Below are 14,135 nucleotides of genomic sequence, written 5' to 3'. Positions count from 1 at the left end.
TCAGTTCCTATGCTTCCTGGCTGATGTTTTGGTCACTTTTGAATGCTGGCGGTGCTTTCACTCTAGTGGTAGCATGAGACGGAGTCTACAATCCACACAAGTGGCTTAGATAGTGCAGCTCATCCAGGATGGCACATCAATGCGAGCTGTGGCAAGAAGGTTTGCTGTGTCTGTCAGCGTAGTGTCCAGAGCATGGAGGCACTACCAGGAGACAGGCCAGTACATCAGGAGACGTGGAGGAGGCCGTAGGAGGGCAACAACCCAGCAGCAGAACCGCTACCCCCGCCTTTGTGCAAGGAGGAGCAGGAGAAGCACTGCCAGAGCCCTGCAAAATGACCTCCAGCAGGCCACAAATGTGCATGTGTCTGCTCAAACGGTCTGAAACAGACTCCATGAGGGTGGTATGAGGGCCCGACGTCCACAGGTGGGGGTTGTGCTTACAGCCCAACACCGTGCAGGACGTTTGGCATTTGCCAGAGAACACCAAGATTGGCAAATTCGCCACTGGCGCCCTGTGCTCTTCACAGATGAAAGCAGGATCACACTGAGCATGTGACAGACGTGACAGAGTCTGGAGACGCCGTGGAGAACGTTCTGCTGCCTGCAACATCCTCCAGCATGACCGGTTTGGCGGTGGGTCAGTCATGGTGTGGGGTGGCATTTCTTTGGGGGGCCGCACAGCCCTCCATGTGCTCGCCAGAGGTAGCCTGACTGCCATTATGTACCGAGATGAGATCCTCAGACCCCTTGTGAGACCATATGCTGGTGCGGTTGGCCCTGGGTTCCTCCTAATGCAAGACAATGCTAGACCTCATGTGGCTGGAGGGTGTCAGCAGTTCCTGCAAGAGGAAGGCATTGATGCTATGGACTGGCCCGCCCGTTCCCCAGACCTGAATCCAATTGAGCACATCTGGGACATCATGTCTCGCTCCATCCACCAACGCCACGTTGCACCACAGACTGTCCAGGAGTTGGCGGATGCTTTAGTCCAGGTCTGGGAGGAGATCCCCCAGGAGACCATCCGCCACCTCATCAGGAGCATGCCCAGGCGTTGTAGGGAGGTCATACAGGCACGTGGAGGCCACACACACTACTGAGCCTCATTTTGACTTGTTTTAATGACATTACATCAAAGTTGGATCAGCCTGTAGTGTGGTTTTCCACTTTAATTTTGAGTGTGACTCCAAATCCAGACCTCCATGGGTTGATAAATTGGATTTCCATTGATTATTTTGGTGTGATTTTGTTGTCAGCACATTCAACTATGTAAAGAAAAAAGTATTTAATAAGATTATTTCTTTCATTCAGATCTAGGATGTGTTTTTTAAGTGTTCCCTTTATTTTTTTGAGCAGTATATATATATATATATACAGAGAGAGAGACTGAGAGAGACTGAGAGAGACTGAGATAGTGAGACTGAGAGAGAGTGCGAGAGAGCGTGAGAGAGTGCGTGAGTGAGTGAGTGAGTGAGTGAGTGAGTGAGTGAGTGAGTGAGTGAGTGAGTGAGTGATGAGTGAGTGAGTGAGTGAGTGAGTGAGTGAGTGAGTGAGTGAGTGAGTGAGTGAGTGAGTGAGTGAGTGAGTGAATGAGTGAGTGAGTGGGAGAGAGAGAGAGAGAGGCACACACAGAGAGAGAGATAGTATTGTTTATTTAACTTTTGTTTATTATCTATTTCACTTGCTTGCCAATAAAGCCCTTAAATTGAAATAGAATTGAATTGGGAGAGAGAGAGAGAGACCAAGTGAGACACTGAGAGACTGAAAGAGAGAGAGAGAGAAGATATTACATGGTGTATTGGAGAGAGAGAGAGAGAGACACAGCAGATATTACATGGTGTATTGGAGAGAGATAGAGAGAGACACAGAAGATATGACATGGTGTATTGGAGAGAGAGAGGGAGACAGAAGATATGACATGGTGTATTGGAGAGAGAGACACAGAAGATATTACGTGGTGTATTGGAGAGAGAGAGAGGGAGACAGAAGATATTACATGGTGTATTGGAGAGAGAGACACAGAGGGGAGGAGAGGGAGACAGAAGATATTACATGGTGTATTGGAGAGAGAGAGAGGAACAGGTGGGAGGAGAGAGAGCAACAGAAGATATTACATGGTGTATTGGAGAGAGAGAAACAGAAGATATTACATGGTGTATTGGAGAGAGAGAGACACAGAAGATATTACATGGTGTATTGGAGAGAGAGACACACAGAAGATATTACATGGTGTATTGGAGAGAGAGACAGAAGATATTACATGGTGTATTGGAGAGAGAGAGACTGAGAGAAGAAACTGAGAACACAGAAGATATTACATGGTGTATTGGAGAGAGAGACACAGAAGATATTACATGGTGTATTGGAGAGAGAGACACAGAAGATATTACATGGTGTATTGGAGAGAGAGACAGAAGATATTACATGGTGTATTGGAGAGAGAGAGAGAGAAGATATTACATGGTGTATTGGAGAGAGAGAGACTGAGAGAGAGAGACAGAAGATATTACATGGTGTATTGGAGAGAGAGAGACAGAAGATATTACATGGTGTATTGGAGAGAGAGAGAGAGAGAATATATTACATGGTGTATTGGAGAGAGAGAGACTGAGAGAGAGAGACAGAAGATATTACATGGTGTATTGGAGAGAGAGACACAGAAGATATTACATGGTGTATTGGAGAGAGAGAGAGAGAAGATATTACATGGTGTATTGGAGAGAGAGAGACAGAAGATATTACATGGTGTATTGGAGAGAGAGAGACTGAGAGAGAGACACAGAAGATATTACATGGTGTATTGGAGAGAGAGAGAGAGAGAGACAGAAGATATTACATGGTGTATTGGAGAGAGAGAGAGAGAGAGAGAGACGGAAGATATTACATGGTGTATTGGAGAGAGAGAGACAGAAGATATTACATGGTGTATTGGAGAGAGAGAGAGAGAGACAGAAGATATTACATGGTGTATTGGAGAGAGAGAGAGAGAGAGAGAGAGAGAGAGAGAGACAGAAGATACTACATGGTGTATTGGAGAGAGAGACAGAAGATATGACATGGTGTATTGGAGAGAGAGAGAGAGAGACAGAAGATATTACATGGTGTATTGGAGAGAGAGAGAGAGAGAGAGAGAGAGACGGAAGATATTACATGGTGTATTGGAGAGAGAGACAGAAGATATTACATGGTGTATTGGAGAGAGAGAGACAGAAGATATTACATGGTGTATTGGAGAGAGAGACAGAAGATATGACATGGTGTATTGGAGAGAGAGACAGAAGATATTACATGGTGTATTGGAGAGAGAGACACAGAAGATATTACATGGTGTATTGGAGAGAGAGACAGAAGATATTACATGGTGTATTGGAGAGAGAGAGAGGGAGACAGAAGATATTACATGGTGTATTGGAGAGAGAGACAGAAGATATTACATGGTGTATTGGAGAGAGAGAGAGGGAGACAGAAGATATTACATGGTGTATTGGAGAGAGAGACACACAGAAGATATTACGTGGTGTATTGGAGAGAGAGAGACAGAAGATATTACATGGTGTATTGGAGAGAGAGACACACAGAAGATATTACATGGTGTATTGGAGAGAGAGACACAGAAGATATTACATGGTGTATTGGAGAGAGAGACAGAAGATATTACTTGGTGTATTGGAGAGAGAGAGACTGAGACACACAGAAGATATTACATGGTGTATTGGAGAGAGAGAGACAGAAGATATTACATGGTGTATTGGAGAGAGAGAGACAGAAGATATTACATGGTGTATTGGAGAGAGAGAGACTGAGACACACAGAAGATATTACATGGTGTATTGGAGAGAGAGACACAGAAGATATTACATGGTGTATTGGAGAGAGAGACAGAAGATATTACTTGGTGTATTGGAGAGAGAGAGACTGAGACACACAGAAGATATTACATGGTGTATTGGAGAGAGAGAGACAGAAGATATTACATGGTGTATTGGAGAGAGAGAGACTGAGACACACAGAAGATATTACATGGTGTATTGGAGAGAGAGACACAGACGATATTACATGGTGTATTGGAGAGAGAGTCACAGACGATATTACATGGTGTATTGGAGAGAGAGTCACAGACGATATTACATGGTGTATTGGAGAGAGACACAGACGATATTACATGGTGTATTGGAGAGAGAGTCACAGACGATATTACATGGTGTATTGGAGAGAGAGTCACAGACGATATTACATGGCGTATTGGAGCAGGCATAACAGTCTAAGACCAAAGAGGAGTGGAGAGACTAGGAGAGGGCCGTGTATATATTATTTACATTATTATTGGGAGGCTGTCCACATTGTTTAAACCTAGATTCCAAGCACAATTAAACAACAGGGTTTCAAGGTTTGGTTTCAATTTCATTTCCCGTTTGTTGACTTCTAAATATCAACCAAATGTAGTTGTTGATTGGATGTTGACGTCCAATCAACAACTGCCTTTGTCTGGTGCGTGTACAGGCTCTGCTATGAGAACCCTTTGAGCATTCGACATCAAATATAGCCACTGATGTGCAATACCAGGGACAAAAGCCCTAAAATAACATGCATCATTTAGCATTGTGATGAGTATCTTTGATTCAAAGCGAACAGGGGACACAACAACCCACCACCGCACCGACTCTTAACCCTTGTGTTTTGTTCGGGTCTATGGGAGCCATTTTCAATGTTTACTCAAAGAAAAATTATACAGTTAGTTATTTCTTCAACCTGAGACTCATTGGCCTTGGCTAATTTTCTGTGAAGAACATGTAAAATAACACATTTTCATTGACTGCACACTGTGCACCCTCTACACATTTATATTACATATGTGGTGTTCTGGTCCACTGGACCCCCCTGCACATTTATATTACATATGTGGTGTTCTGGTCCACTGGACCCCCCTGCACATTTATATTACATATGTGGTGTTCTGGTCCACTGGACCCCCCTACACATTTATATTACAAATGTGGTGTTCTGGTCCACTGGACCCCCCTGCACATTTATATTACATATGTGGTGTTCTGTTCCACTGGACCCCCCCTACACATTTATATTACATATGTGGTGTTCTGGTCCACCGGACCCCCCTACACATTGATATTACATATATGGTGTTCTGGTCCACCGGACCCCCCCTACACATTTATATTACATATGTGTCGTTCTGGTCCACTGGACCCGAGGGAAATGAAAGTGTGGAAAAGTGTGTGTGTAGGTGAAAACAAGTAAAAATGAAACAAAAAGGTTTGTTGTGTGCCTTCACTCTGTCGTCCTCCTCCCTGGACCTGCTGTTTCAACATAGCACCAAGAACCTGTCTGTCTCCCTGCCTGTCAGCCTGTCTCCTGCTTTTCTCTCACTCTTTACCCTTTGTAGTGTTTGAAACTACACAATGTCTTGCGGGAGCCTGCAGAGTGTTATTACAATAGATGTTTTTGATACATTGTAAAACAAATATGTATTTTCCCACACTCTACCCCAGCCACTTAATTTATTTTTTATTTTTTATTTCACCTTTATTTAACCAGGTAAGCTAGTTGAGAACAAGTTCTCATTTACAACTGTGACCTGGCCAAGATAAAGCAAAGCAGTGTGACACAAACAACAACACAGAGTTACACATGGAATAAACAAGGGTACAGTCAATAACTCAATCGAAAAAAAGAAAGTCTATATACAGTGTGTGCAAATGGCGTGAGGTGGTAAGACAATAAATAGGCCATAGTAGCAATGTAATTACAATTTAGCAGATTAACACTGGAGTGATAAATGAGCAGATGATGATGTGCAAGTAGAGATACTGGTGTGTAAAAGAGCAGAAAAGTAAATAAAAACAATATGGGGATGAGGTATGTAGATTAGGTGGGCTATTTATTTTCTTTCTTTTTTTTTCTTTAAGGGGTGGATCAGCTTAATATTGCAGAAAGAATGTTGCTTCCATCAATGTAAATGTCTGCATCATTTCCAATCCTGATTCCAATCTTGGGTGGGCTATTTACAGATGGACTATGTACAGCTGCAACGATCGGTTAGCTGCTCAGATAGCTGATGTTTAAAGTTAGTGAGGGAAATATAAGTCTCCAGCTTCAGCGATTTTTGCAATTCGTTCCAGCCACTGGCAGCAGAGAACTGGACGGAAAGGCGGCCAAAGGAGGTGTTGGCTTTGGGGATGACCAGTGAGATATACCTGCTGGAGCGCGTGCTACGAGTGGGTGTTGTTATCGTAACCAGTGAGCTGAGATAAGGCGGAGCTTTACCTAGCATAGACTTATAAATGACCTGGAGCCAGTCGGTCTGGCGACGAATATGTAGCGAGGGCCAGCCGACTAGAGCATACAGGTCGCAGTGGTGGGTGGTAAAAGGGGCTTTGGTAACAAAACTGATGGCACTGTGATAGACTGCATCCAGTTTCCTGACTAGAGTATTGGAAGCTATTTTGTAGATGACATCGCCGAAGTCGAGGATCGGTATGATAGTCAGTTTTACTAGGGTAAGTTTGGCGGTGTCACGATCGTCGTACAGAGCGGACCAAGGCGCAGCGTGAGTTGAGTTCCACATAATTTTAATTCACAGTGAAACAACAAAAAACAGCAAAACATCCAATGAACGTGAAGTACAGCACTAACTGAAACAATATCCCACAAAGCAGGTGGGAGAAAGGGCTTTCTAAATATGATCCCCAATTAGAGGCAACGATTACCAGCTGCCTCTAATTGGGAACCATACAACTCACCAATATTGAAATAGAATGACTAGAACACCCCCTTAGTCACGCTCTGACCTAAACACCATAGAGAACCAAGGGCTCTCTATGGTCAGGGCGTGACAGGCGGCGTAGGTGAAGAAGACTTTGAAACGAAATAGAAAGCCGATTCTAGATTTGATTTTGGATTGGAGATGTTTAATATGAGTCCGGAAGGAGAGTTTACAGTCTAGCCAGACACCTAGGTATTTGTAGTTGTCCACATATTCTAGGTCAGAACCGTCCAGCGTAGTGATGCTAGTCGGCCGGGCGGGTGCGGGCAGCAAACGGTTGAAAAGCATGAATTTGGTTTTACTAGCGTTTAAGAGCAGTTGGAGGCCACGGAAGGAGTGTTGTATGGCATTGAAGCTCGTTTGCAGGTTAGTTAACACAGTGTCCAAAGAAGGGCCAGATGTATACAGAATGGTGTCATCTGCATAGAGGTGGATCAGTGAATCATCCACAGCAAGAGCGACATCATTGATATATACAGAGAAAAGAATCGGCCTGAGAATTGAACCCTGTGGTACCCCCATAGAGACTGCCAGAGGTCCGGACAACAGGCCCTCCGATTTGACATACTGAACTCTGTCTGCGAAGTAGTTGGTGAACCAGGCGAGGCAGTCATTTGAGAAACCAAGGCTATTGAGTCTGCCGATAAGAATACGGTGATTGACAGAGTCGAAAGCCTTGGCCAGGTAGATGAAGATGGCTGCACAGTACTGTCTTTTATCCATGGTTGTTATGATATCGTTTAGTACCTTGAGCGTGGCTGTTTCTGCGTCCATGTGGGATGCAGAAACTGGCAGAGAACCTTTCTTTGCAAAAATGTCTCTGGAAAACTTCCACATTATTTACAGGATTATCAGCTTCGATAACAGAGACACTAGACCAGCTCGGCGGCAGAGAGACAAGCTAGCCGCAATCAGGTCAGTGTGGGAGAAGTGGGTGGACCACCTTCCCCTGTTTTACAACCCTGTCCCAATGTTGCTGTTGATGAGCAGCTTATACTATTTAGGTGCCGCTGCCCCTTCAGACAGTACATACTGTCTAAACCCGCAAAATTTGGAATCAAGATCTGGGCTGCCTGTGATGCTACTTCATCATATGTGGGGAACTTGCAAGTGTATATGTGGAAGCCAGATGGAGGAGCCCCTGAGAAGAACCAAGGGATGTGGGTTGTCCTGGAAGTAACACAGGGACTCTGTGGCCGCAACATCACTTGCAATAACTTTTTTAATTCGCACTAGCTGGGACAGGAGCTCCTCAAGAGGAAGCTGATGATGGTAGGAACAGTACGAAATAACAAGCCAGAGCTCCCACCTCAGCTGTTGAATACACGGAACAGGCCTATCAATTCCTCTAAGTTTGTGTTCATGGCCGACACGTCCCTAGTGTTCTGAGTGCCAAAGAAAGGCAAAAATGTGGTACTCATGAGTGCGCTGCATAGGGATGGGAGAATCTGTGGCCAGGAACATCAAAAAACAGAAATCAATGGATTACAATGCCACAAAAGGAGGGGTGGACAATTTAGACAATCTGGTGACTGGCTACAGCTGCAAAAGGATTCAGGAGGAGGATGCTGGTGCCCCATCCGCCCGACCCACAGAACCAACAACTCCAATACCGGAACTAAGTGTGAGTGATGTTGTTGCATGTGTGTGTGTCTGACTCTCTTACCTTGGCCTGCTGTAACTAAATATGTGAGTGAGTGAGTGAGGAAATGTTAGTAAAATTCCTGAACTAAATGTTTTCATCATTCTAGATTGCAGCCGGTAGCAACAAGAATGTCATGGATCCCTCTGGAACTTTCATTGTGCACACCTGGCCCCTATTCCCACTGATTGTATTTGTATATATGTGCCCTTTGTTCACCATGGTGATGTCGATTATTGTTGCAATGTCCCTTGGTGCGTGTGAGTACCTGTGCTGTGTGTTTTGGCTTTCATGCCCATGTGGATTGTGTAGATGATTACGGGTCTCATCCCGTGTGTTAATCTTTGTGCTCGTGTGTAGTTATTCGAGGTACTCCTCGCTCTTTTGTTTGGGTTTCTACCCTGTGTTTTGTATAGTGTTTGTTTGGTCTTCGTCCCTGTGCCTTTACACGGCACGCCGTAATTTGGGGTATAATAAAACAAACTATTATGCATTCCTGCACCTGTCTCCCAAATCATTGCTACCAACGTGACAGAATAATCGAACATTGAGGGACACAGCGAGAATGGACCATCCGACGATGCTGCGACTGGTCCGTCCGGCACCCCCGCAACTTCAGCAGCCACAACTGGCCCGTCCAACGCCACCACAACCGGTCCGTCCGACGCCACTTCTACTGGCCCGTCCGACGCCGCCGCAACTTCAGCAGCGGCAACTGGCCCGTGCCTTTACACGGCACGCTGTAATTTGGGGTATAATAAGAAACCCTATTACACATTCCTGCACCTGTCTCCCAAATCATTGTTACCAAAGTGACAAAGAAGAAGCGCTGTGATGTGTGTGGACCCAAAAAGGACAGGAAGACAAAGTAATACATTTGCAACACAAATACAGTAAACCTCTGTCCGGCCTTAATTTGTGTTCAATGGGGCTCATATATCATTTCCATAAAATACTATGTGTAAAATTTGTCCTTCCAATTTGTTCAGTTCTTTTTTAAATGTTTTAATTTTTTTATTTAACCTTTATTTAACTAGTTTAGCTTTTGTTTACAAAAAAACACATTTTATCAACACTAAAATAACGAATAGGGCTTTTATTGATAATGTGATCTAGCAGAGGTAAATATTAACCATGGATGATGTCTATATTGCTTCTAATTGATATAAGTCAACGTCTAAGTATGAAGTATTTTTTACGTAAATCGTTATGGCTGTGTTGTTTTAAAAACAGAATAATGTTGTGGGACCATCAGAACATTAGGTGAATAACAAAAACATGCCCACCACACATGGGTTAAGATAACGTGATCCTAACGTATGCCACATAGCCACACACAAAGAATATAATCATCTAGAACCTCTTCATTTATTTGTGTTCTGGGATTTCAAAGGATAACAAGTGGTTGGAAGCAACCCCTCATTCAACAGCCAATGAATAATGTCCTTTGAAGCCCTGAATGCCCATGGCCTTACATCGTCCAATTAGGCGGGATCTGAGAGAAACGCCTGCTGCTGATTCGCTCCCTCAATCCCATCTCTAATGGCCTGTCTCTCATAGATCCCTATGGAATCCACACTGGTCATGTAGGATGCAGCAACTCAATGTCCTCAACAGCCCTGTACAGTAATGTACTGTAAACATCCATCAAGAAGGTCAAATAATGTTCACTGCAAGCAGGTAGACAGTGAATGGATGGTCTGGGGTGTTCAAGGCTCTCCATGAATCCTCTCTCTATCCTTCCTTTCTTTCTCTCTCTCCCTCTCCCCTTCCTCCCCCTCTCTGTCTCTCACACTTTCTCTCTCTCTCTCCTCCCCCTCTCTCTCTTTCACACACTCTCTCTCTCTCCCTCTCCCCTCCCTCCCCCCTCTCTCTCTTTCACACTCTCTCTTTCTCTCCCTCTCCCCTCCCTCCCCCTATCTCGCTCTCCAAGGTGATGGGTTTTACAACTACCTCGTCAATCAGCGATGGTATGAGGCGGCGCTCACCCCCAATGAAGAGCTGGCCATAGAGCACACCATTTTAATGGATAGATCGTAACAGGAGGGCGTACAGTGAGTACTGCCCCGTCAATTCCCTAGGAGTTACCGTCCCGGCCCCATGGACAGAGAAATGGAGACTTTCAGAGTTCCTCCCTATCTCGCCCTCAGACTCTTCAAACTGTTTCTGTACAGTGAAAGGATACTATTTTGTCATTGACTAATGGGCTGCTGTCATGGAGGTCCTGCACATGACTCACATCCTCTCTTCTTCCTCCTCACTGCTATCTCTGTGGTTTCTGATATTGTGTCAGATAATACTGTAGATGATCTCAGAAGACATCCATAGAATCTAAGAAGACATCCCATAGAATCTAAGAAGACGTCCATAGAATCTAAGACATTCATAGAATCTAAGAAGACATCCATAGAATCTTAGAAGACAGTCATAGAATCTAAGAAGACATCCATAGAATCTAAGAAGACGTCCATAGAATATTAGAAGACAGTCATAGAATCTAAGAAGACATTCATAGAATCTTAGAAGACATCCATAGAATCTAAGAAGACATCCATAGAATCTAAGAAGACAGTCATAGAATCTAAGAAGACATCCATAGAATCTAAGAAGACGTCCATAGAATATTAGAAGACAGTCATAGAATCTAAGAAGCCATCCATAGAATATTAGAAGACATCCATAGAATCTTAGAAGACGTCCATAGAATATTAGAAGACAGTCATAGAATCTAAGATGACATCAATAGAATCTAAGAAGACATCCATAGAATCTTAGAAAACATCCATAGAATCTAAGAAGACAGTCATAGAATCTAAGAAGACATCCATAGAATCTTAGAAGTCATCCAGAGTAAGCATATTTCTGTGAGGACAATGTGATGGAGAAGTTCTCCCAGCATCAACAATCCAGGGAGAATCTAATCAACATACTTTTGCCACAATCCTGAACATCCTCCTGACTATTCTCCATTGAATCACATTCTATTATTGAATAAGAGACAAATACCATGAATATCTGGGCTCCATGCATACCATTGTAATTGGTACAGAATGTTCTCTTATAACAGTCTGATACATTTACATGTAAAACATCCCTTTGATAAAATCGTGCTTTGTGCGAGGCGATATTAGTAGATGAAATTGCAATGATAGACCATCCCCCGGCGAGGGAGACCGCCGGCATGTCAAATACTTTGAAGAAAATTGAGTTTATCTTTATCCACGGGAGAGTTCCTTGTTTCAATCATGCCATTTCCTTCATAATGATTAGCTTCCCCCACTTCGCCACATTTCTGAATATCTGAATATTCCTCATCTTTATATTTTCATATGCTGCTAATCTGTTCAGAGACTATAATATACTGGTGGAGCATGTTTCCTAATCCGGCCCAATCTGGATTATAAATTCTGATTATTTTCATTAACTATGACAAGGGTGTTCCCAGAACCAGGGGTCATCATGGATGATACACACACACACACACACACACACACACACACACACACACACACACACACACACACACACACACACACACACACACACACACACACACACACACACACACACACACATAGAGATGTGTGCATGCACACACACACACACTCTGTGTGTGTGGTGTGTATCATCCATGATGACCCCTGGTTCTGGGAACACCCTTGTCATAGTTAATGAAAAGAATCAGAATAGAGATGTGTGCATGCACACACACACACACACGCACGCACTCACAAACACACACACATAGAGATGTGTGCATGCACACACACACACACACACACACACACCCACACAAACTCTACTGTTATCTTGAGATTCATCCAGAGAGGAACTACATGATTGATTTGAGTCCAAATCCTGTAATTGACTTGCACATTGTCATATAAAGACAGTGATATATGTAAGGGATTCCAGATTGTTCTGGTTCTCTATGCAGACATCTGGTGAGGGCTATAAACCCTTCGACAGAAACATATTATTGCTATTAGTGAAATACCGTAAGAGGGGGTTTAACCCAAAGCCTTCCTTTATCCGCTGTGTGTGCTTCTTTCTGTATCTGGAGTAGGTCACGGGGGAAAATGGAATTTTCTAGGAATTCATTGAGTGAGGATACATCTCTTTGTAGATGGAGGGGAAGCTTTGTAGATGTAGCATGAAAGCATATCAACAATGGACGCCTTTCAGAAGCGACAGTAAACACTACATAACAGGATGGAGTAGTCTAGTGAATACTGCTGGAGGGTAGGCCTGCATACCTGGCCTTATCACAACAACATGTTTACCTTTTCACATTGAGTCAATAGTTTCCATCTGCAGGGATTCGAAATAAAGAAATGCATAGCATGTTCAGGAAAGGTCAGGGGTAACCTTCATGCATTGATGTTCTGCTCTAACATGTACACACATACATACACACACACATACATACATACATACATACATACATACATACATACATACATACATACATACATACATACATACATACATACATACATACATACACAAACAAGAGCACACACACACACATATACGTACATACACCAACACGCACATGCACACAAACACACACACACACGCGCACGCACACACACACACACACACACACACACACACACACACACACACACACACACACACACACACACACACACATGTTAATGGTTATGTGCTTATTATGTGTATACATGTGTCCTTCTCTGCACAGAGATCCTGAACGGGGGGGTTTATGTTGACCAGAACAAGTTCCTGTGCCACGCCGACACCATCCACTGGAGAGACATCATCAAGAACCCCCAAGCTGAGCTCTTGGTGGTACCGTCCAACAACAGTGGCCTTGGATGTGAGTATGGGGAGAAACCACAACGCTGAGAGGGAGGGGTGGTCGAGGTGCTGATAAAAATATTGAAGGATGCTTCTCTAAACTTCCAAGGTGCACACTATACACACACACACCGTCACACCTTCACACCTTCACACGCTTACATGTTTCCTCAGTTTCATACAAATGATATTGTTAAAATGTTCCTTTGTTTGTATCCTTTTTCTCTGTTTTGCTGAAGGTGAGTTGGAAGCAGCATCACAATAGATCAGTGATTAAACACATGGAGGTGGTTGGGTTGTGTTGCTATGCAGCCAGGCCCATGGTGATTCTGTCTCAGCTGCACATAAAGCTCACTAAAGCTGACAGCCAGCTCCTTTGAAAGTGTTTGGAACACTGATATGGCTACTGGCCATTGTGTATCAAAACACACAGCCATTGGCTACCGGCCATTGTGTATCAAAACACACAGCCATTGGCTACCGGCCATTGTGTGTCAAAACACACAGCCATTGGCTACCGGCCATTGTGTGTCAAAACACATCGCCATTTTAGTTCCAAGTCCACTCCCCCAAACCTTCTCCACATTTTCAATTTGTTTTCCCCTCCCTTGTATGCCAAGGAAAAGTGAGGGCATGATATGCATTCAATATCAGTGTAGAAAATGTCACTGAATGTCACAGTGACCACTAAAAACAGCACGTATGACCACGAAATGTCACACAACGCTCGACTGAGCATGTAGTTTCTCTCCACAAGGTGTCCTTCACTATCATGTCTGTTTGAGATGTTAGAAGAAGAAAAAGAAGAGAGGACAGAGGAGAGAACAGAGGAGAGAACAGAGGAGAGGACAGAAGAGAGGACAGAAGAGAGGACAGAAGAGAGGACAGATG

At 43.8% G+C, this 14,135-nt stretch overlaps 1 protein-coding gene across 1 annotated transcript in view; it reads left to right on the top strand.

Moving 5' to 3' along the window:
• LOC106574937 (receptor tyrosine-protein kinase erbB-4) overlaps window positions 1-14,135 on the top strand; it is a 534,764-nt gene that overhangs the window by 354,465 nt on the left and 166,164 nt on the right. Inside the window, exon 4 of the mRNA XM_082963634.1 lies at window positions 13,129-13,263. Coding sequence (XP_082819760.1) covers window positions 13,129-13,263 — 135 coding nt within the window. The remainder of the gene's footprint in view (window positions 1-13,128; window positions 13,264-14,135) is intronic.

This window comes from Salmo salar, chromosome 17, assembly GCF_965601325.2.
Source record: "Salmo salar chromosome 17, fSalSal1, whole genome shotgun sequence".
In the NCBI taxonomy this organism is placed as follows: domain Eukaryota; kingdom Metazoa; phylum Chordata; class Actinopteri; order Salmoniformes; family Salmonidae; genus Salmo; species Salmo salar.
Note: the sequence above shows the minus strand (reverse complement) of the source record. Positions and strands in the feature narration are given on the sequence as shown.